A 22,110-nucleotide genomic window follows, 5' to 3' on the forward strand; every position below is an offset into this window, starting at 1 on the left:
TGACAGAGGTTAGCTGTAGGACAGGAGATTGTCCCGTACATGTGAAGGGGGGGTAAGTGTAGGTTAAAATGAAAGTGGAGTGTGTTTCCTGCTCATGGGATGTTGTATCTTTCCTTTCAGACAAGGTCATGTGATTTACTACATTGCTTAAGGGGAGCATCTGTTTTTTGTCTAATGCACAATTTTACAGTGTTCATTAAAAGGGCATAAAACATGCTGGTGGTTTTGGAAACTTCAGCATAATGTGTTTTAATATTGGCAAAGTGAGGGGAATAATCACCACTCACAGAACACCTTCATAGTCATAAAAGAAACATCGTGCAGATTATTGCAGGCATGCTTAATATATATAAATCCACTGCCAAAAATAGAAGAAAGACAAACCTTTTGCCAAAACAATAGTACTGTCTCTTGTTACTCTAAAGCATGTGTGCAATCGAAATCGATGTTGATTTATCAGTTAGTAACAAGATGCAGATTTTCACATCTTTGTGTTGCTTCCAATATAATGGGTAACCGCTCTCCTGGTAGCAGAGGATTTAACTGGTGTTAAAGATGTCATGATATCTTGGAGGTCACACAACATTTATGGAAATGGAAATGTCTCAGATTGTGAGGTTTGTCCCTCACAATCAAATCAGGGGTGGGACTTCTGATGGTCCCTATTTCATTGATCTGTTCATCTGTCTGTCAGGCACATTATCTTAGTCACCGCTGATGGGATTCTGATGAAACCTCAGAAAATGATACGTGCCACTGCTCTGTTCTGACATTCAAAATGTCAAAATTACAGTGATTATTCTGGTGGATACAATGGCTACAGCAACTGTTTAATTGTCTGTATGTCACACAAAATATCAATACCGCTGCTGATCTTCTCTATAGCATCATTCTGACATTTTGAAAAGTGTATTTACTGGTTTACGGTTAACACCAAATACATACATGTTTTGTTTTTGTTTATTTTTGGACTTGTGGAATGTTTCCAAAACTTAAGGGAGTGAGACATCTCACAGCTGTTTTTTTTTTTTTTTTTCACATTTTTCAAGATCACACTGCCCTGTGGGGAGGTACGACATGATTTGTTTGCTGACCCATGCCACAAGTCAGATTCTTGGAAGACTTGGGAAAATGGTGCATCTCACCAGTGCATGCCAGTTCTCAAAATTACACTGATTGGCCCAAGAGAGAGGCCAAAGCAAAGTGACATGTCCATTTGTTACGGGTGAAGTATTTGAGAGTATCTCTTTCTAATCATGAATGACTTCTCTCACAGCCAATGGCCAGTGGAATCCTTGGGGCCCGTGGAGCGGCTGCTCTAAGTCGTGTGACGGTGGATGGCAGAGGCGGGCCCGGGTGTGTCAGGGGGCGGCGGTCACCGGTCAACAGTGTGAAGGCACAGGAGAAGAAGTCCGCAAGTGCAGTGACCAACGCTGTCCAGGTAACCCAAAAGATGATGTGCCACTATGACACTTAAATCAGACTTACCAAAGAGAGAAGCTGATGAACAGTAGAAAGATAATCATCTTAATCTCAATTAATAATCTCTGTGTGAAATGATATTTCTGGCATTTCTGTGGGAGGATTGTCAATTCAAAAGATATAAAACACCAGCCAACCCACCACCACCACCCAATCATCTTTCATTTGTCCTTTAACTGAGTATGAATATATTCAAATCAGTAATGGCACTGAATGACTTGTGTGAATCTCCATAGTGACAGACCTTGCACTGAGTAATGCCAGTATCATCCGGGCTATTGTACTCTTAAGTGAAGTCTTAGACGTAAGACACTTAATACTTTTTAATTCTCTGAAGTGAAGGATCAGTGTCCAATAAAATGAAAAAAGAAGGGGAAAAATGTAAATACAGAGTGCCTCAGTTTATAATATTTGTGACTGAAGCAGAGACAGCTACGTTTCATGTAATGGATAAATGGTATTCAGTGGCTCCTATCCACTAATATTATATAACTTTGATCTCCTGAATTTCCATACCTCCTCCAATCTTACATGAAGAAATTGTTGCATCATGTTGGAAATGCATAAAAAAAGCTTTAGTAATTTTCTTGGTAATGTTTGAAGGTTGACTGTTTTTACTCTTTAGCACCATATGAGATTTGTCCTGAGGACTACGCAGTCTCAATGGTGTGGAGACGGACACCTTCGGGGGAACTGGCCTTCAACAGATGCCCCCCCAATGCCACCGGTAAGAACATGAACAGTATGTGTATGATCTTGTTACCTTGACTATATGTCTTGGAATTACAGCTTCAATTTTCATAACTGCGGAAAACCTTCATGATATGCAGCTCAATTTAGACTATGGCATAATGGCAAACAAAGGGAGAATGTCCCTGGTTCTTAAATTGTAAGGGCTACTGCAATACAGAAATGCATCACTGTAGTATATGTGCAGGATTTTTTGTTGTTGTTGTTGTTGTTGTTTAATAAATGAAAGACAACGCATTTTATTATTTTGTAATAAATGCATTGTTGTAGGAGTAGTACTTCTATGTATGCAAGCTATGTTTGCAAATGACACTAATGTTAAAACAATAGTTTGGGTTTTTATTCATGTAGTGGTATTTGCTGCTCCATACAAGTGTCATAGCTTCTCCAAGTTTGCCGCCAACTTCTTCCCTGTCACGAGAAAAAGTGCTCAAAGGGAGTGCTATTATTCAAAATGAATGAAGTGGATCTGGCCCATGCAGAAAACTTCATGATTTTTCAAAGAAACCCAAAGCTGAAAATAATGTGTTGAAGGATGCACAACAACATCTGTTTAATTGGAATTCATTTTTGGTGCTCTTTTCCAAGTCTCTTGCTTGGTAACTGGTAGAACATCTTTGTTTCTGAATCACTACACAGCAACTCAGCCCTGTATGTTTGTTAACACACCTGGTTGGAGAAGCTATTGTGTAGTGATACAGAAACCAAGAGCCTTGGAAAAGAGCATCAATAATGAAGTCCAAACGGACTTGTGTTGTTGTGCATCCTTTAAAGCATTTTCTTAGTTTTGGATCGTTGCCCAAATTCATATTGTTTGCATTTTGGAGAAGAACACTCCAGATGAAAGGTTCGTTCTCACGACAAGAAAGAGGATCTATTAAACTCTAGAGTAGTATATACTGTTTTATTGGTTAGATCCCTAACCATTACTTTAACTAGCTTCAACTAGTTTTGTAGCCAAGTAGGCTGAAGTTACAGTAACATTAGTCTCTCTATTAAAGATTAAGTAATTTGAGGTACCTGGGGTCCACATACCTGAGTTCACATTCAGTAAATTGATAATTAATTAACTGTATATCAGAATGCCTCAAATGCTACAGGGAATTGTACAGAATCTGTGGTTTTAGGTGCTCAAGATAGAGTACCTAAGCTTGGCTTTTCTGTGTTTATCATTGCTGGCAGAGTCTGTGGCTGCGTCTGTGAGGATCTATGCACTGGATTTACCTCAATGATATGACAAGGGAGTTATGCCAATATACTGCCAAATGTCAGATTAAGACCTGTAAGACCTGACCAAACCTTTAAGATGATGCCAAGAATTTACATTGGCTTACAATGGAGACACAAGCATGAGACACATGCAGCATTGGTGCAGCGCTGGGGACATGTCTTTCATTTAGCATACACATCATGCTCATGAAGCATTATCTTAGCGTATAGGATGCCTTTGCTACACCTATGTCATATAATATTTACTGCATTTTGTACATGTTGGGCTCTGTTTTCACGTTGAGATTAACCTGGGGTTAGGCACTAACCAGACATAATGCCAGTGAGTTGGAAATTTTGTCTGCCATTAAACCAGTTTGCTAATATTGCTGGATTTTCATGGTCTAAACTGAACTTGCCAGCACTGAGATGGGTGGAGTGACACAGCTGGGTGTGTTCTTATGTAGATCAGCGGCGCGGTGCAATTTTGTGCCACTTTGGCATTCGATAGCACTATCGACTTTGCCAACCAAAGGCAGGTCTTAGTGAAAGCGATGTGCGCTGTGTTGTTTTCCTGGCATTAGTTGATGGAGATGCAGTGGCACAGACCTCTCCAAAATCACATGAACCCCTTCATGATTGACATGCTTGGTTGTTTCACATGGATATGAATTCGTCAAGCAAGAGAAATGGCTATTTGACATATTAGAACTATTATTTTAATTCAATTAAGGTGGTGATATGAGTGAAGCTGCCATTATTGCCTTAAACGTCTGTAGGCCTACTTGGCCAGATTAAGGGCTGATTCTTATCAGTATCTGTCCTCCACAGGTGCCTATAGGATGTATGACAGACTTCTCTAATTGATTTAATTTCTGTAGCCATCAGAAAGCAATAGGACTGGTATGCTGTTCTATCTAGACTGAGGTGCGCATTTTCAAAGTGGTACACAATAAGCACACCTTATCCAATGTGGATACCTAGATTAAATCCAGGCAAATCTCGGTAAACCCACATCAGCTGTTACATTAGTATACAGACACCTTTGCCTTTGTACACACCAAACTGGTTGGCTATAACTTGAAGTTTATACAGTGAAAAACATCCTCATCCAATACCTCCGGGTTGCCTCGAGCAGCTGTGTGCATCCTCTCCTTTACAATGGTTGTCCCAAAAGTACCACCTGAAGCCTGTATTTTTTAAAAATTTAATTTAATTTATTTATTTCCAATAGATAAAGGCCCATAGCCGCAATGGGCATGTGGTGGTATTGCAGGCTGTAATTGTTTTTTGTGAAATCTGATAGTGGAGAGGATAGAAACGTATGTGCTTTTGTGTGTGTTTTTAAGTAAATTTCTCTCTGGAAACTGAAATTATAGCTTATTTCAGTCAGCGTAATAATGGGGAGTTGTCAGTTGTCAGTGTGTGTCATGTAGCAGGGGAGTGCACTGTTTTTAAAGGGGATGACAGAAGCTGATTTGATTGGCCTTTGCTTATGTCCCCCAAACTCCACCTCTTAATAATGTATTCCTCCTACTAGCCATGTTAACTTTTGTTCCAGCCCTCTCTCCCAAGATAACGTCAGGATAGCGCTTATCATCTGGATAACGCTGGTGTTGAAAATTGCAAAAATACGTTGGCTACACCCCAGAGAGGATATTGCCACGTTTTAACGCCCAACACCTTCCACATGAAAATAGGACCCATTTTCTCCTTTGTAATGTCTACATACCTGCATGTGTAACCCACCTTGAAAAATAGCCAAACCGAGACAAAGTCTCACATAACACAAAAGGAGATAAGTGATAAAAGGGAAAAAAAATACATAATTCATGTTCAAGCACAACCCATTGTCAAGGCCAGCGCTGACCAGAAGAAATAAACAACACAGACTTTGATCCACAGCAGGTCAGGTCAGCTTTGTGTGTATACACCATAATCATGGATACAGTCCCAAAGGGCTTCATGATGGTCAGATTATGAAACAGAAAATGAAAATGACACTCTCACCTCCCAGAAAGGGTCTTACAGACATTGCACAGAAATGACTGCCGCGTATCAGGACAGCCAAACAAAGACCGTTGATAACTAAAGGATTCTGCTATAGTCACCATAGTCAACATTTTCAGCAAGGTCATCATACGATTGACCTTGAGCGCAGGAACATCAGCACCATCTCGATCACCATGGACAACAGCCACCCGAGGCAGGTAGGGAGGAAGAGTCGGGGACTACAAAGGACTCTGATGTTTCCCGGCTGCAACCACAACCTGAAATTGAAAGAGAGAGGAGATGCACTCATACACACATCAAACATGCTCAGTCGCATACTCCCACTCACACAAACAGACACACATCAGCATGAATTTTCAGATGCACAGTGGGAGTCCAAAAAAGAAAAAAGAAAAAAAGAAAAAGACAAAAAGAATAGAAAAAAAGGGAAAAAAACTACAGTTTATGCCTCTGACCGTCCTTGCCTGTTTGACTCCAGTGTTGACAGTTATTGAAGGCAAGATGCAAGAGGCCAGGTTGTAAATAACTGCAAAAATATATATTTGGATATATACAATGAAACTAAAGTAAATAACCTGTTTCCACATGAAAAAAATATATATCTGACAAATAACAGCTCACAATGCGCAACTTCCCAGTGGGTCTTGACAGGGTGGAGATGAATTTTTTTTTTCACACATCCGAGCCTATTTTTTTGTGCACATAATATCTCTTCACAAAATGGCATTGTGTTATCTCCGTGTCAGACTTGAGCATGTGTGTATTTACTGTTGCTCTGCGCCATTTTATAATGAATCCCCCACAAGCGCATAAAAAGTGGCAGTGCACTTGTTTAATTATGGGATGGGACTGAGTGTGCTGTTAAGGAGACCATTAGGTGTTAGCAGGGAAACAGATATTACTAGTAAAAATATGTTGTTTTTTTTGCAAACCATGTATGCCTTTGCTAAAATTATAATCTTGCTACTAAACTGTTATATAAACAAAAAACATATTATGGTAGAGGCATTTCACATTCACCTTTTGCTCCAGGCAGTCATATCTTCCAATATTGCTGAATTGCCATTAAAATTGCAACATCTTATATAACCACATTGAAAGCTGGATGACCTGTATAAAACCATCTACAGGTCATCAAAAAGTGAGAGAAAATAACACATTTCTTGTTAAAAAAAAAAAAAAAAAAAAAAAAAAATATATATATATATATATATATATATATATATATATCTGTAGCCGTTTATTTCAAATGACTATCATTGATTCGTCTTTCATTTCAGTCTCCTTTCACGCTTTTTCGAGTGAAAACAGTGGTCAGTGGAGTTCTTGAATGCGACCTTCCTTGGTTGCTTCTTTTTTTTTCCAATTTCCACCTAAACCACACACCTTTCTCAGCTTACACTGACCTTTAGGAATGTCAGAGCCAATAAATTCTATCTCTGAAATGAATGCCTAACTTCCAGGTATCGAGCCAACATAAAACACAAACATTTACCAGCATTGTGGGAGTGGGGGGAATTCTGGGGTATGGCGGGCTTGAAGATGAATAAAGAAGTCGCTGAAGATAATCCTCTTATAAGTGCTGGCTCCCCTTAAAGATTGAAGCCTGGAATATAAAAGTAAATAATGTGGCCTGTGTGAATCCAGCGTGGAGGGAGTAGGATGCTCAGCGTTTCGTAAAGTGGAGGACCTCCCTGCTACCCCTCTGCCAGTCTCATATAGTTGCATGGGTGCTCCCAGCAAGGGGGTGTTTTGTGTGCACTGATGGCTTCAGTGCATATCACCAGGTAGTAGCTGTGGAGCAAGGGGGCGTAGGAGGTGTGGTTGTGATCTCTCTCTGTCTGTGTGTGTTAGTGTGTGAGAGACGGAGAGAGAGGGGGGAGAGAGAGAGAGAGAGAGAGAATGAGAGATAGTCAACATTTATGTGATGCCAGAGGAAATGTTTTGTGCTGTGGGAGGTTTCCTTAGGATGTCAAGCACCTGTGTTGAAGCAGTGGGGTGATGTGTGAAGTGCACTCCTGCAGGTCGACAGCTGGGAAGGTGCGATGTTGGGCCCTATGTAGGATCTGTGCTGCAATGTGGGTGGATTCTGGGTGGTTTTGCTATTTCAGGATCACTGTTTAAATGCCTGACAGCCACCGTAGCGGCACAACTGCATGCTTGAAGTAGCTGTGTTGCATTAACGCAGCAAATATATACTGTAGTTAAATGCACGGTATGCCTCTGTGTCTGTGTATTACTCATAATAATATAGGCCAAATGCTGAGCAAATACTGCAGCATTTTCCTGCCAGAAAGTTCCCTCTCTTTCTCTCTTTCTCTCTCTCTATCTCTCTCTGTTTTTTAAGGGCCCCACCCCTAATGCAAAATGTGTGTGGGTGATGGGCAAAAGGAAATTGGCAAAAGAGAAAAGATACGCAAGTCTCTTATGAAAATAATTAATATTTCTGTCTTTCCTTCTTTTTCGTCCTCCTCCTTCTCCTGTCTCCAATTCCCTCCACTCCACTTCCATCTGCCTTTCTTTTGCCTTTCCTTTGGTCTTAATCCCATACCCCTGCACCCCCCACAATACACACACACACTCACACACTCCCCTCTATGTCTGCATCCTCATCTCCCTTCTCATCCCTCCCTCGCTCTTTCTCCTCTCCAAATCTGTCGCTGTCTCCCTCCCCTCTACAGGCACCACTAGTCGACGCTGCTCTTTGGATCACCGTGGTATGGCCTTCTGGGAGCAGCCCAGCTACGCTCGATGCATAACAAATGAATTCAGATACTTGCAGCAATCAGTAGGTGCAAAGTCAGCTCCCTTTCTCAGCCTCTGTTTCCAATGCATCATAAATTACCTCCCCAGTGTTTTCCCCATCCCCCATTCTCATCACACTGTAGCCAAAGATTAACCACTTTCAATAGAGGAGCAAATTAAAACACTAATTTCACAATTTTTCCCTGTGTAATGAATGGTCCTCGCCAACTCCTTACACTCTTTGATTTAGAGCTTCTGGCAATTTCCGATCTCAGTCAAATGTTCCGCATTCTCACGTTTGATCAGGTAGAATGGTAGACGATTTTCAGAATGGATGAAAGTGGCAAATTCTAATTATTGTTGTTGCTGTGATTAAGTGGCTTTTTGTTTGCACTTTTTTTTTTTTAGTATTTTTCTTTTTAATCTGTTATTTAACTTTTAATTAAATGCATTGAGTGAAGTGTTTTGCATGGCTACAAAATGTGGGCTCTCCATGGGCATTTCACCAGAAACTGACCAATTTATGAGTTATGAGTATGACAAACAAGGTCAGGGAAGTCAGTGAATGTCAGTCGGTCCAAGTCAACATTTTGGCCCTAACTAATGGTGCCTGAGTTAGAGTTGAAAACACAGAGTATGCCAGTGAAACAATAATGGGCTATACACAATCCATCCACCAATAACACTTCCATAAAATATTCTTTATTAATGCTCTACCCATCTATCTATCCATCCATCCATCCATCTATCTACATATATATATATATATATATATATATATATATAATTGTTGTTTAATCAAAAGAGTCTAGTTTCAACTCTTGTCATTTGTCCTTTTATCATTACATGCAGAATGTATTATGTAATAGCTTACTGATAACTGCTAATAAAGAATAAGAATAATAAGAAATTTGCACCAGTACTTTTGCTTCTCGTCAAGCAAAATACATGGTGCCTCCACCTGAATGGCATGTTTTGGTAACTTTACAGCCTTGTTTAAAAAAAAAAAAAAAAAAAAAGTACATTTACTGTGCACCTGTGAACATATATATGAGCATAAACCTTGTGCAATGATGTGAAATGTCACTTCACTCTGCAACTTCTGCCCAAACCTGTGTCTTCTGCTCCAGTTAATTCTCATTTATATTGGTTCATTTTGAAACATCTGTTATGCATAATATATTTTGGTCTGAGTTGGATGTAAGTGCCACATACAGGCCTTGGAGGGTAGAATTTTTCCTCCAGATTGTCCACACTTCATTTGCTCAACTGTGTAATTTAGTGTGTAACTGACAAACTTGCAGAGAACACCTATTCCCCAAGTTCTGTCTGTCTCCTGTTTCTGGAGGTTCAGGGGCACCTTGCTAAGGGCCAGAGGATGTTAGCGGGGGACGGGATGTCCCAGGTCACAAAAAACCTGCTGGACCTCACCCAGAGGAGGAACTTCTATGCTGGCGACCTGCTGTCTTCCGTGGAAATCCTTCGCAATGTGACCGAGACCTTCAAGAGGGCCAGCTATGAGCCATCTTCCGATGATGTGCAAGTAAGCCGCTAATTAGCCCACGAGCTTCATTGTAGCCTGTGAACGTACTCTGCACCAGATCTGTGAGCCGCACGTTCATACCATGTATATCTTGTTGGATAAAATAATAGACTGAATATATTTTATTTATTTATCAATATATTACACACTAGACGGTGAATTATGACAAACAAAGGATTATACAAATAGCATTCTGAGACAGTTTTCTAACATGTAAAAAAAAAGACACAGGCTGATAACCACATCCGATGGCTCTGTTGTATCAGAGATCTTCTCCCCATCCTAAGCTGTTTCATCTCATCATGTTGGGGTTGACTGCAGTCTTGATCCTCTTTATGTCAATAGGATGATGGAGATTATAGCTAAAGCTCCTCCCCCATCTCCAATAAGATCATTTCTGTCCTCAGAGCTGTGTCATTTTCAAAGACGCCCTTCTCGGGCCTCTGTCATGGGATGTGTGTGTGTGTGGCACTTACATGTTTGAATTGGTGTGTGTGTGTGTGTGTGTGTGTGTGTGTGTGTGTGCGTGCCTGCGTGTGCGTGCGTGCATGCATGCACATGTGCATTCATGTGTATTTGTGCATAGCCGTGGCCTCCAGATCTTTCCCAATTTATTGTGTCCACTTTGTTTTAGTGACTAAAGCTGTTTGCTGGAGAGAACAAAAGGAGAATGAAACTATTGTAATTCAATATTTGATGGCAACAAGCAAAGCAATTTTGGAACATTTGTTATTGCAAAGTCTGATTTCCCACAGCTGTTGTCCTTTTTTGAGGTACCATATCTACTTCAATGCAGCCAAACTCTTATTATTATTATTATTATTATTAGGCCCTCGCCCTCCATCGGAGAGAGGGCCTATTGTTTTTATTATTATTATTATTATTATTATTATTATTATTATCATTATGGAGCTATAAGTCATAGTGCCGGAAAGGAAGGAATGGATATGATATGGACATTGAAACAGCTACAGTAACATAAAACCTCCTGTCTGCTAATCTCAAATTCCTCCAACACAATGCAGCACCTGCTGATCAGTAGGCACTTTCAGTATTTGACATTTGAAAATATTGTATGCAGGATATTATCTTGTTTTCCAGATCTGAAAACAAACACATGAGAAAAATATTAACCAGCTCATAGAACCGTAAAAAACAAACAAATGGAAAAACAAAAAAAATATAGATCAGTGAATCATGGGAAACAGCAACCCTGTCATACTACACATACATCACTACTGGATGTTCAGTATGATCTGAATACGATGTGATGAAATTGCCATAAAGCATGTAATGTTTAGTTTAGCACCCAGTTGTTAACTCACCAGAAATGTTTTCGTTATGCATTGCCGAGGGGCGGATGTATTTAGGCCACAGAATCTTGTAAACGGTCTTTTTTATCAGTATCCTTCTAGTGTGTTACACATTTATTTACAATTTTGCATGGAACCTATATAGCGTGCTGCCCCTTCAGCCATTTCACCCTCCATAGAAAACCTGTGAGAGGAGGAAAGTGTTCTGTCTCTCATTATTATAAAAGCTGTATGGTGAGTGTGGGTAGACAGGAGAGCAGCCAGCCAGCCCACCCCTCCCTGTGTCTCTGCGCTAATGCAGTGTTAAAGTGGGCACATTACCACCAGAGGGAGCATAAGCATTCAAGTAGAAAACAAGATAGCCTGTGTCAAGAGAGAGAGCCACCCCCCAGGCACGTTGTAGACCAGATGAAATAACAAGACCAAAGATCAGACAGGGTCCTATTACTACTGCAGGCATGCACCCCCCAGCACCCCCATGCTCTCCGCTGCTGAAGAAGACAATCCACACAGCTGCTCAAATATTCCCTTTCATCTTTTTTTTCTGATTGCAGCTTGTGTTTCTCTCCTCTAGCATTAAGTGTTTGCTGGAAGCTGCAGGGGGTTCAAGGTGTATTTTTGTCGGAGCTGCACCACACATTCCATCTTTCCTCCCGTGGTTTACCGTCTTGATTTCAATGACAAATTTGCAAGGGGGTATTTTGCCCAAATAGGGATCCTCGTCATTCCCTTACAGAAATTCTTGATTTGCTGTGATTTGAAACCACAGTATATTTCTAGTAAGATTTTATTTTACTATCTTTTTTTTTTTTTTTAGTGTTTGTGTTGTGTTCATATTTTTTGATTGAAAGAGCATCTTTGCATTGCTTCAATGTCTGTATGTGTGTGGGTGTATTATGCATCTTCTCTTTCTTCATCTCCACAGAACTTTTTTCAGATCATCAGCAATCTCCTGGAGGAGGAAAATAAGGAGAAATGGGAAGATGCACAAAAGGTAAGCATTTTGCAGTGCACTTACTAAATAATTCATGCTGAGTGTTATGAGCCTACAAAAATGTAGTCTAAGCATGTTTACAGCTGTCCTGACTGAATGGCAGATGGAAAGAAAGGTTGAGGAAGTCAAACTAGTGTTCACATGATGTTACACTTGCACAAATCTTTGCTGAAAGGTCATTTAGCACGTAGGAGAGCTGCCCTGATATGAGAGTGTCAGTTCCTCAGTGCTCCACATGGTGGCAGCAGCACTGCCACACAGATTGTCCAGCCATGAACATGAGTCTCAGTCTTTCTGCAAACACATTCTTTTACCCAGCTGGCACAGATCATGGCAACCAGTGCAATTAGGCCCTTACAAAAGTTGGATATTATAAGGGAAATAAACAAAGACCATTTGGATATTTGAGCTGAGGATTGTGTGAACACATTGCAGATATTTTGCTGCTATTACTACAGCTGCTAAAGCTCATACAAGCTCATACATACAAACAGTCTTAAGATTCACATGGTTGTGAATGCATAGTACTACTGCTACTACTACTAAATATCAAATACCTACCAAAATTAAACAGACTGTACTCCTGGAATAATGGATACCACTGTGTCTGTACAAAAGACGACATTTTCCATATACATTTTTTTCCCTTTCTTTCTTTTTTGTGGAGACTGGCTTCCAGCTACATCCTGTGTCAGCCATATCTCTCAGCTCGAGAGGTGGCACCTCTTTTTTTTTTTTTTTTTAAAGGGAAAAAAAACTGCCACTGGTGTCTGAGACAACCTGAACCCTGAAATCACACACATCCAGGCTCTGGCAGAGATACCATCTGTGAAGTCTGCCAGTCTGCAAAGGGCATCTGCTCTTTTGTCAGCTTCACTGGTAAATTGACTTAAATTAGATATCACCTGCACTGACACATGACTGAGGGGGTGTCTTTAAATCATTCAGACCTTGTTTTTTGCCTGCGTTTCTCTGTGCTTCACTTCAGCTAAGATGGTGGGGAGCCCAGGCAGTCCAATCTCTGCCAGGACTGCCAGCTCTGTCTCTGTCTACAGGCGGTAACTAGGTGTTTACTCACAGCACCGTAAGTTTGGCAGGCTCCAAATATAGGTTTTCGGTAAGAAGGGCTCACAAATCAGTAATTCAGGAATGACTAAGCTTGAGAAGCAGATAGAGAGATGACAGACAGACAAGCAGACAGACAGATTAGAGGGAATAAGTTGTCTCTGTGATTGGGAGCCCAGCAGAGATTTGTGACAAGGTTAATTATTTCAGTAGTTGTCAATGTGCCTGTCAAAAGAGTGGTACTTCAGTTTAGGTACTACACGGCAGTGGGCATTGGTATAGCAGTGTCATCTGCTCTCAACAGACCGTGCACAGACATCGCTGTTATTAATCTGTCTCACTTACTGGCTTGTCTTGCACTAATGGTTATTCTGAGCTAATTCAGTTTTCAAAGCATACTGCATGTATTGGCTGTGAAACATACTCACATGCAGCACATTGCTACGTTCAGTACATTTTTACAGAATGTTTTTGTGTACAGATGACTTTATACATTCACCTCCTATCACTGTTACCATGGCAAGGAATGGAAGGGCTCTGTCTATAGAACCTCCACTGCGGCCATTTCCCTGCGCTGCCTTCACATCTTGCGGTTGCCATGGAGACCAGCAGAATGAGCATGACTGCACTGTGCGTCAGACATGCCGGAAGGGATGAAACGATGTGCTTTTCTCCCCCACTATGGCTTTCACTCTGCTGTGTCAGATGCTCTCAACTTCAACATCACTGATCCGCTTGCCTGGCATAGCATTGGCACATGTGTAAGCATGTGCAAACACACAGAACGCAAGGTGTCACAGAGGAGGCCTGCCTTAGGTGCTGCTGAATATGAACCCAGAGTGAGGTGCTAATTGGTAATGGCTCTCGAAGGTCTTTTTAATCGCCTTGCGTTGCCATTGCGTGCCGATATTTGCCAAAGTATTGCATTAATATTTGTATAACACATTACTGACATATTTTTCTAACCAGCATTTTCAAATTTTGTCAAAGCGTCATTTTATCAGTTGATGGCAATGTACATCAGCTGCTATCAGTGTTAGTGTAAATGTGCATTATATATGGCTCAGCTCCACAGTTTACATAGTGTTACATTCAGTGCTATGTGCATTATTCCAGTCACAGGAGTCCGCTGGTCACCCCAAATCAAAGCCCCCTGATTAGATCTGACCCATTGCCACAAGATTTGAAGCCAGGATAGTGGTCCAATCTCTTGAAGGTCGATTATCGGATTAGCGTGCCTTTGGCACATCGACTTGGAGGCGAGAGCTGTTCTGACAGGCCTAGCAGAAGGACTGGTTGACCCGTAGCTCTGTCCATGGTGCTGAATTCCTCCCACTGCATTTACACACTGATTGCTGTTCTCCATGAAGGGGCACACAGACCTAAGCAATCACCCTTGGATTGGCAGAGCCTTTTAGGAGGGTAGCCAAGCAGCAGTCCTGTGTGCAAATCCAGTGGTTAGAGATTTTAAACATGATCTAAAGTCATATTCTGTGACCTTTTTTTCACAGACATTCGCTTCTACATCTTCTTCTTCTATTGCATTTTCCTGTTACATTTTCTCATGTTTGTACTTCAGTTTTGAAAAGTACTACATAAATAAACTTGATTTATATCATTTATTTATGTCTTGCTCCTCCTTGCTTCTTCTCCTATTCCTTTGCTCCCCTAGTCCCATTCCTGTCTGCAATCCTGGCTGCTGCATTTGTGCAATCATGGCAGCAATGTTTAAATAGCCGAATCTTCTCGCCTCTTTATTTTGTCTAGATCTATCCTGGAGCAGTGGAGCTCATGCAGGTCATCGAGGATTTCATCCACATCGTTGGTTTGGGCATGAAGGATTTCCACAATGCCTATTTGATGACTGGGAACTTGGGTAAGAAACAAGCCACTATTCCTCTTAGCTCACAGCCTGTGGGCTTGTTTTACCATTTATTTCTGCTTGACACGGACACATAATCCCTGTGCAGTGCTGACTCCTCGTGTCAATTTCCCCACCATCATTAATTTAGGATAAATGACGCATGGTGAGGGTGAAGGGGTAAAATGACTGCAAATCAATAATGTTAATTACAACTGAGCTTGTGGTCTTAATGTGCTAAATTCCTATGAAAACACTTAACACCCAATCCAATATCAGCAGTGTGCACGGCGTATTAACCCCAAGAGCATCGAGCCGCTCTTTGACAGGATAAAGACAGCCAAAGTTTTGGGGTAAAAAATAATATGCAGAATATCTGTAATTTGTGGATACTGTTAGAACCAATTTTGAATGCTAAAGGAATACTGAACTGATACAAAGTACATAAAATTCTTTTTTTTGTTTGTTTGTTTTTTTTAAGCACTTTTTAACATTTGTTTATCAAGGACAAGTTTTCAGAGCATAACTGTTTCACATTCATACCGCTAAAATCCTCCATTTGTAACCACAGTTTGTACTCTTTGGTACTTGAGGTTGAGTGTGTTGCTCAAGGACATAAACTAGTCTTTTGTCATCCTGGACTTGATAAGAACATAAAAATATTTGTTAAGTTTCAGATAAGGTAGCTCATGCATAGACAAATAGCAATTAATCACTTCTCACCGTAAATTGCAACTGCGCCCTGCATCATCCATGTCGAGTGATCCTGTAAGAGACAGAGACAAGTGGATTTTGAATGTTACAATAATTACTCTCTTTTGCTTACACAGAGAAAGGACACACTGGTGAATCAGCCCATCTGTTCTGTGAATTTAGCTAAAATCTAGCTGAAATCACAGCACAAAAACTGTAATTGTTAAAGCATAATGATTTCCCCCCTGAAATGTCTACTCATATTAAAAAAAAAAAGTTTGAATTAATAAGGTATGTGAGCAATGCCACAAGTAGACCTGTATTTCTCTTTTTTTTTTATATATATATATATATATACACTGTTAATATAGTGCAATAAATACATACCATGATGAATAGAAATAGAAATAAATGTCCAAGAATGAGTGAGAGTGAGAAAAGGAACAGACAGAGAAACTGGGAAATAGACAGAGAGAGATGAAGAAACTTAGAAGAGAGAAGAGAGGAGTTGATGCAAACAGTTATTAATGTTGCCTGGGTGAATACTGAGTCACAGCATGACTTATGTATTTGGAATATACTATTTTTGAGCTTTGTGCATTGCTGTTAAAATGTTATTGCAGTTAGTAAAAGCAAGAGTTTGCTCACATCTTTAGAGCCCAATTTACTGTAAAATGACTGTAAAAATTACAAGGTTGCTAATGATCTGAAATATCTGTAGCATATTTGAAGGTGGAGTTACCGTGCCTGATGTGGTAATGTTTGATAGTGCCTGTTGAGAGAGTTGATTAGGAGAGCATAGCCTAAAGCATTTTTTTTTTTTTTTTTTTTTTGCAGAACTGTAGCATAGGAAAGACTGTTTGTCAGTTCCTTGTGAGAGTAGTGGTCAAATCAAAAAAGTATATACTAGAGGATGGTCTGATATCAAGGCTATAAAAGTGGAACTCACAAGTTTGAGTGTAAGTTATACTTTGCAGTGGTAATGAGCTTGCAAATATTTTTGCTGCACCACCGTTCATGGTCCAGGTCATAACTCCTCGTCTTCGAAAATGTGTCTGGAATATGAGTCTTTCAGCAGTATTTCTTTTCCCTAATGTGTTCAAGGGTTCTTTTAGCTTCTATCCCGCAGCATCTTGGATGATCTGAGGTCTCTGTGGCATTTCATTTCTTACTCAACCACAAATGGTGTCTTACTGGAATGGAATAATAGAACTGCAGTCTTTATTTATTCATGGAAGTGAATGTGAGGATATACAGCTGTGGTGGAAGGCAATTTCTCAGGAGGAGTGGGGTCTCTTCCCTGTATTTTTTTTTTTTCCTATAGCTAACATTTGACCCAATTTTAACATCCATACTTGGTGGCTCTTCATGGTATATTATTTCCATAGTGATGAGTGGGTATCTTCCAAGAATAGCCAGGCAAACATGATCCAATGAATGCACCCATCCAAATGCCATTATGAAGCACTTTAAGAGGCAAATTAAGTAATGGACATTTGAAAATAAGGTTTCACTGTCTCGCATAATGCCAAACATTAATGACTTCTTTCTGTGCTGAGAGAATAGTTTCATGCCCTTCTGTTTTGTTTTTTTTTTTCATACGTTTTCCAATTTCGCTTAATGGTAGTCCTCCCTTCTCCTCCTTGCCTCCTCTTTATGCTTGGAAAAGCATTCACACATGACCCTTGCTTTTCGCTCAATATGCAATCTACTCTATGAAGCAGGCTCTAAATTGACATTAAAGTATTTAATGCAGATACACACGGAATTGCTTTTTGTCCGTCACATAAGTTAATAGTGGAAGAGCCGTGCGCTACTGTCAGTTTAGACTGATGAAGAATGCATTAGCGTAGCACAACCATGTATTGTGTATACTTGGCACTGTGCTCCAGCATCTGAAAAATACACCGATTGGTCTCATCGGGGGCTGTAATGCAAGGTCATAATTTTTAACTCAAACACGACATGATTGGAGTGATTTTGCCAACATTTAGAGCGATCATACATTTTTTTGAGAGTGTCCTGGTGTTCAAAAAATTACGTTGATTGGCACTCTAACTAAATGTCAAAATTCAAAACTTTGAAAGACTGTGATTATTACATAACTGGTCCAATTTTCATGAAAGTTGGAGGGATGGTGCTTGTTAGCAGTGATTGGCCCAAACGATGCCTGTATCATTCATGCAGGAGGACATGTTTACATGTTACATGTTCATGTATCTTGTCCTAAAATTACCTCAAACACTTTCAATTCATACTGGTTTGCTGACTAAATTGTCAAACTGAAAACGGAGGAAAAAATCTTAAAATGCCGTATCTGAGCTCAGCTGCCCTTTAACCACAATGCGGAGGCCATCTTTTGTTCAGTGCCAATGCAGTTAAAATGTGTATCATGGACGAGTGAAAACATGTCCTAATCCAAGGACACCAAACCTCTGAAAGGTATGAGCTGAGCTAAGTTCTAGTCTGTGTATAATAGCAGTGTGTCAGTTGCACCAGTTAAAAACCTTTGTTGTAAATCCACAACAGGTGTGTTTGTTTGTTTCATTCTTTTGAACTTTGGAGACAAGGAGTGACCATGCAGGATCGCTAAAAACATTACTTTTAAATGCACTTTGAGGTTGTAAAAGCCTGTTTGTTTATCCGTGTTTGTACTAGGAAAAAAGTACTTGTGTTTTTACTTGTGATTCATCATTCCAAAAAAATATATATATATTTTCTGCGAGTGAAATGCTTCGAAAACATCTACTTAACATGTTCATTAAAAAATAACATAAATTATAGGTTGCATCACATTGAGAAAGTCTGAAGCAATGCGCTCAGTAGGAGTATGTAAGTGCTGGGCGTACAGTAGACTCGCTATACTGCTGGACTGTGGCAGGCACATTTTTGAAGCTGATTTCTGGAAATCTGTAACAAAGAACTGAGGAGCCAGCTGGCTTTGGGGTGATTATTTGAAGATGTAGCAGATAATGAGGAGCCTCTGGCTAGTATCATCTTTGCTGCTGGTAGGGAAAAAAAAAAAAAAAAAAAGGCTTTGCAGGGAGGAGGTTTTTTTTTCTCTCTGTGGAATAACTGACCAAGTTCTTTATAAGTTTGTTGTGAATGTCTCATTAAGAGATTTTTTTTTTCCCCCATTGCATTTTCTTTAGATTTTAGATTTTTAAAGCTTGTAGTAAACTTCTTGGTCACATCCCCATTAAGATAGATTCCCAATAGTAATTCCCACTTCTAAGTAATCCAGATTTTAAAAATTATCTAAAGAAATGTTGCCTTACTAACAATGACACTGTTAATATAGAACGTTAAAATCAAAGTGCATGTATTGCCATCAAACTTGATTAGATTTACAATATGTGTGGACATGCCAGAGCATATTGAGATAGAATACAGCTGAGACATGGCAGCAGAATTTTCAGCTTAATTATTTTATCTTTGGGTACAGCAAATGCATTGGTAGCTGGCCATAATTTCAGCACAAAACAGCACGTCAGTTTGCCACTTGGCCTTTTCGATTAAAGGAATGGAAAGTAGTGTGGACACACTGGTGTAAGCCAAGTGGAAAGCATCTGGCTGAGTAAGATATTACAGCATCATTTTGTCACTAATTTATGGCACCCTCCTGACACCAAGATAAATACTGGCTGTCACCAATGCATCGTCCTCTGTCCTCCTACTTTTAGCTAAATAGCCTTGATTGCAAAAGCTCTCCACTTCAGCAACTTATTTCCTCTCCTTGCAAGCAAACACTTGGAGGACGGAGGAAGCTTGGGCCATGTTGCAAAATTAAATAAATGCCTAGAAGGTGAAATCCATCACTTAGGGTTGACATTTTTGTTACTGGCTTTTTGTTGTGATGCTGCACTTTATGGTTGAGGGGATATTTTGACAATAGCGGTGATAAAGTGCAGACATGTGCAAACCTTTATCAGGCTAAATGAGACTTATATTTACACTTTTGCATGTGATGTCAGCAAAAGGTCAACCATTTTTCTGTCAAAAAGACATGTTTATGTTAACAATTTATTTAGTGCTCAGCCTCTCATGAAGACATGCAGATGTGTTTGGCAATGCTGTAATTCTTGCTAAGGATAATAAGCCACACAAAATGCTCCTGGCGTTTTGAGTCTTTCTTTTTAGAAGTGTTAGAAACTCAAATTATCACTTAATTTGTGCTTCTGAGGCCCATAAGTGGAGTGCAAAACCCCATTTACCTGCAGAAGTACCCAGTTTTCTGAAAGACTGTCTTTCACATCCCCTGTTGTGTTTCACAATGTGCCTCATGACTAATGCCACCTCTCCTCCATACACACACACATGCACACACACATGCACGCAGGCATGCACACACATATACACCGCTGCTGCTCTCAACATCTGGTGCTGTGAACCACCCTCTTCGCAACTGGCAGGTCCCATGGTGCTCTGTGATTTCATGCCTGCTGCTGGATCATCCCAAACACACACACACACACACACACACACAGACACATGCACACACTCACCTACACAAACAGACACCTACACACACCTACCTCCATTGTCACAGCTTTCACTCAAACATGGAGTCTTGCCAGGTTTCAAATTGTATTATTGGCAGAGCACAAGGAACAATAGCGCTTTTGCATCAATGGCAGGATTAGCCTCAAATTCCCCTCGCTGGAGTACCACCTGACTGGGACTTGATGTGATACCTGGTAGAGAACACTGCAGTACAGCTTTATCCTCCCCTTGTAATGCCGAGTCCTTTTCAGTTGATCCCGGGAATTTTCCTTGTCACTGCCTTAGTGTACGGACCGGCCCTTTATGGCAATTCAACAGGGAGGTGAGAAAAGGAAAGGGTGATTAAGGAGATTACCTGTCTGCTAGTTGTCAGCTGCCAACTGTATCTTTGATTTTGTGCTTTCTGGTACCTGTGTATGCGAATACCTTAAGGGCTGCCTGTGTGCAAGCTCTTGAGCCATGTCTGCGACTCTGGCTTTATCGAAACAGATGGAAAATCTCACACCTTACGCATTCAAAAATCATTTCTTGCACACTAGCTGGACCTGGATAAATTCTTGATACTGCACAGCGGGTACAGTAATGCAGTTGAGTACTGAGGAAATGTTGCATTCATATGATGAAACTGATTTTTATTGAAAACTGATAAATAAATCTCAATCCTAAATGTGGTCTTTTACATTATGTCATACAGTATATTTACATATACTGTGATAATATACATAGTATGTATAAATGTGTGGATATATGTTGATCTGTACATTATGGATATACATACACATGCATAAATACAGTGGTGGAAAAAAAGTTTTCGGACACCCTTAAAATCTTACACAATCTCAAATATTATCATGAAATATTTGTGGAAAAATCTTTTTTGTGTTTCAAAAGGTGTGGCTGCATTAGACAGATGCAAACAAATACAAATTATATTTTTTTTGTTTATTGTTTACAAGAAAAACTAACAAAACTAAATTCTTGACAAATTCTTCTGACCACAGAATCTTCTTCCAGTTCCTGGCTGTCCAGTTCTTGTGTGCCTGGGCCCAACGACGCCGGGCTAGCCTCTGTCTCTCATTGATCAGGGGCTTCTTGATAGCCTTGTAGGACCTTAAGCCATGATCTAAAAGTCGGCCACGTACAGTGCGGGTGGAACACTGGACACCAGTTTGGTTTGACCACTGCTGCTGAAGCTCCTGTGATGTCATTCGGTGGTTTTGCCTGCACATGCGGATCAGGATGCGGTCATTTCTTGCTGAAGAAACCCTTGGACGCCCAGATCTTGGTTTGTCTTCCAAGCTGTTGGTTCGTCTGTATTTCTGCAGAGTGTATCCAGCTGCTGAAGGACTGCATCTTCACTTCCTGGCTATCTGGTAGCAGCTGTACCCTTCCTGGCTGAGAATCTTTATCTTCAGGCGTGTTTCCTGCGTTAGGTTCCTTGTTGTAGCCATTTTTGTGTCTGAAGAACTTTCAAATGTGCTGGCTTTATATAGACACGAAGCTTGGCAACAAAAATTGTGTCTTTTAATAAAAAGAACGATCTTCATCACTGGTACCAAAATGGCCCAATACTCAAAATTTCTTCTGTATTTTTATGGAACCAATCAATTTTAAGTTTTTAATGGCTTTTTTAGGATTTGTTTAGTATTTTGGCTGTACTAAAAGAAATTGCACTTGAAGACCTAAGAGTGATTGTTAATGCAATATTTCACAAATGCATGGGGTGTCCGAAAACTTTTTTCCACCACTGTATATATAAATGTGTTCATGCAGTATATGCCTGATATATGTACATTACTATTACATATACTACCACACTATGTATGTCATTTTATTGAGACACACTTGACATAAATTGATTCTGTACCTGTAGCCTATATTTTGTTGATAATACTAACAATAGTGTTATGTGTGCATATGTGATCCCCTTATTTTTCAA

The 22,110-nt window shown here is 40.1% G+C and overlaps 1 protein-coding gene across 1 annotated transcript in view; it reads left to right on the forward strand.

Moving 5' to 3' along the window:
- adgrb3 (adhesion G protein-coupled receptor B3) overlaps window positions 1-22,110 on the forward strand; it is a 132,785-nt gene that overhangs the window by 65,726 nt on the left and 44,949 nt on the right. Inside the window, exons 7-12 of the mRNA XM_030070844.1 lie at window positions 1,277-1,441; window positions 2,108-2,209; window positions 8,136-8,242; window positions 9,548-9,742; window positions 11,981-12,049; window positions 14,882-14,990. Coding sequence (XP_029926704.1) covers window positions 1,277-1,441; window positions 2,108-2,209; window positions 8,136-8,242; window positions 9,548-9,742; window positions 11,981-12,049; window positions 14,882-14,990 — 747 coding nt within the window. The remainder of the gene's footprint in view (window positions 1-1,276; window positions 1,442-2,107; window positions 2,210-8,135; window positions 8,243-9,547; window positions 9,743-11,980; window positions 12,050-14,881; window positions 14,991-22,110) is intronic.

The sequence above is a fragment of the Myripristis murdjan genome, chromosome 15, assembly GCF_902150065.1.
Source record: "Myripristis murdjan chromosome 15, fMyrMur1.1, whole genome shotgun sequence".
Lineage (NCBI taxonomy): Eukaryota > Metazoa > Chordata > Actinopteri > Holocentriformes > Holocentridae > Myripristis > Myripristis murdjan.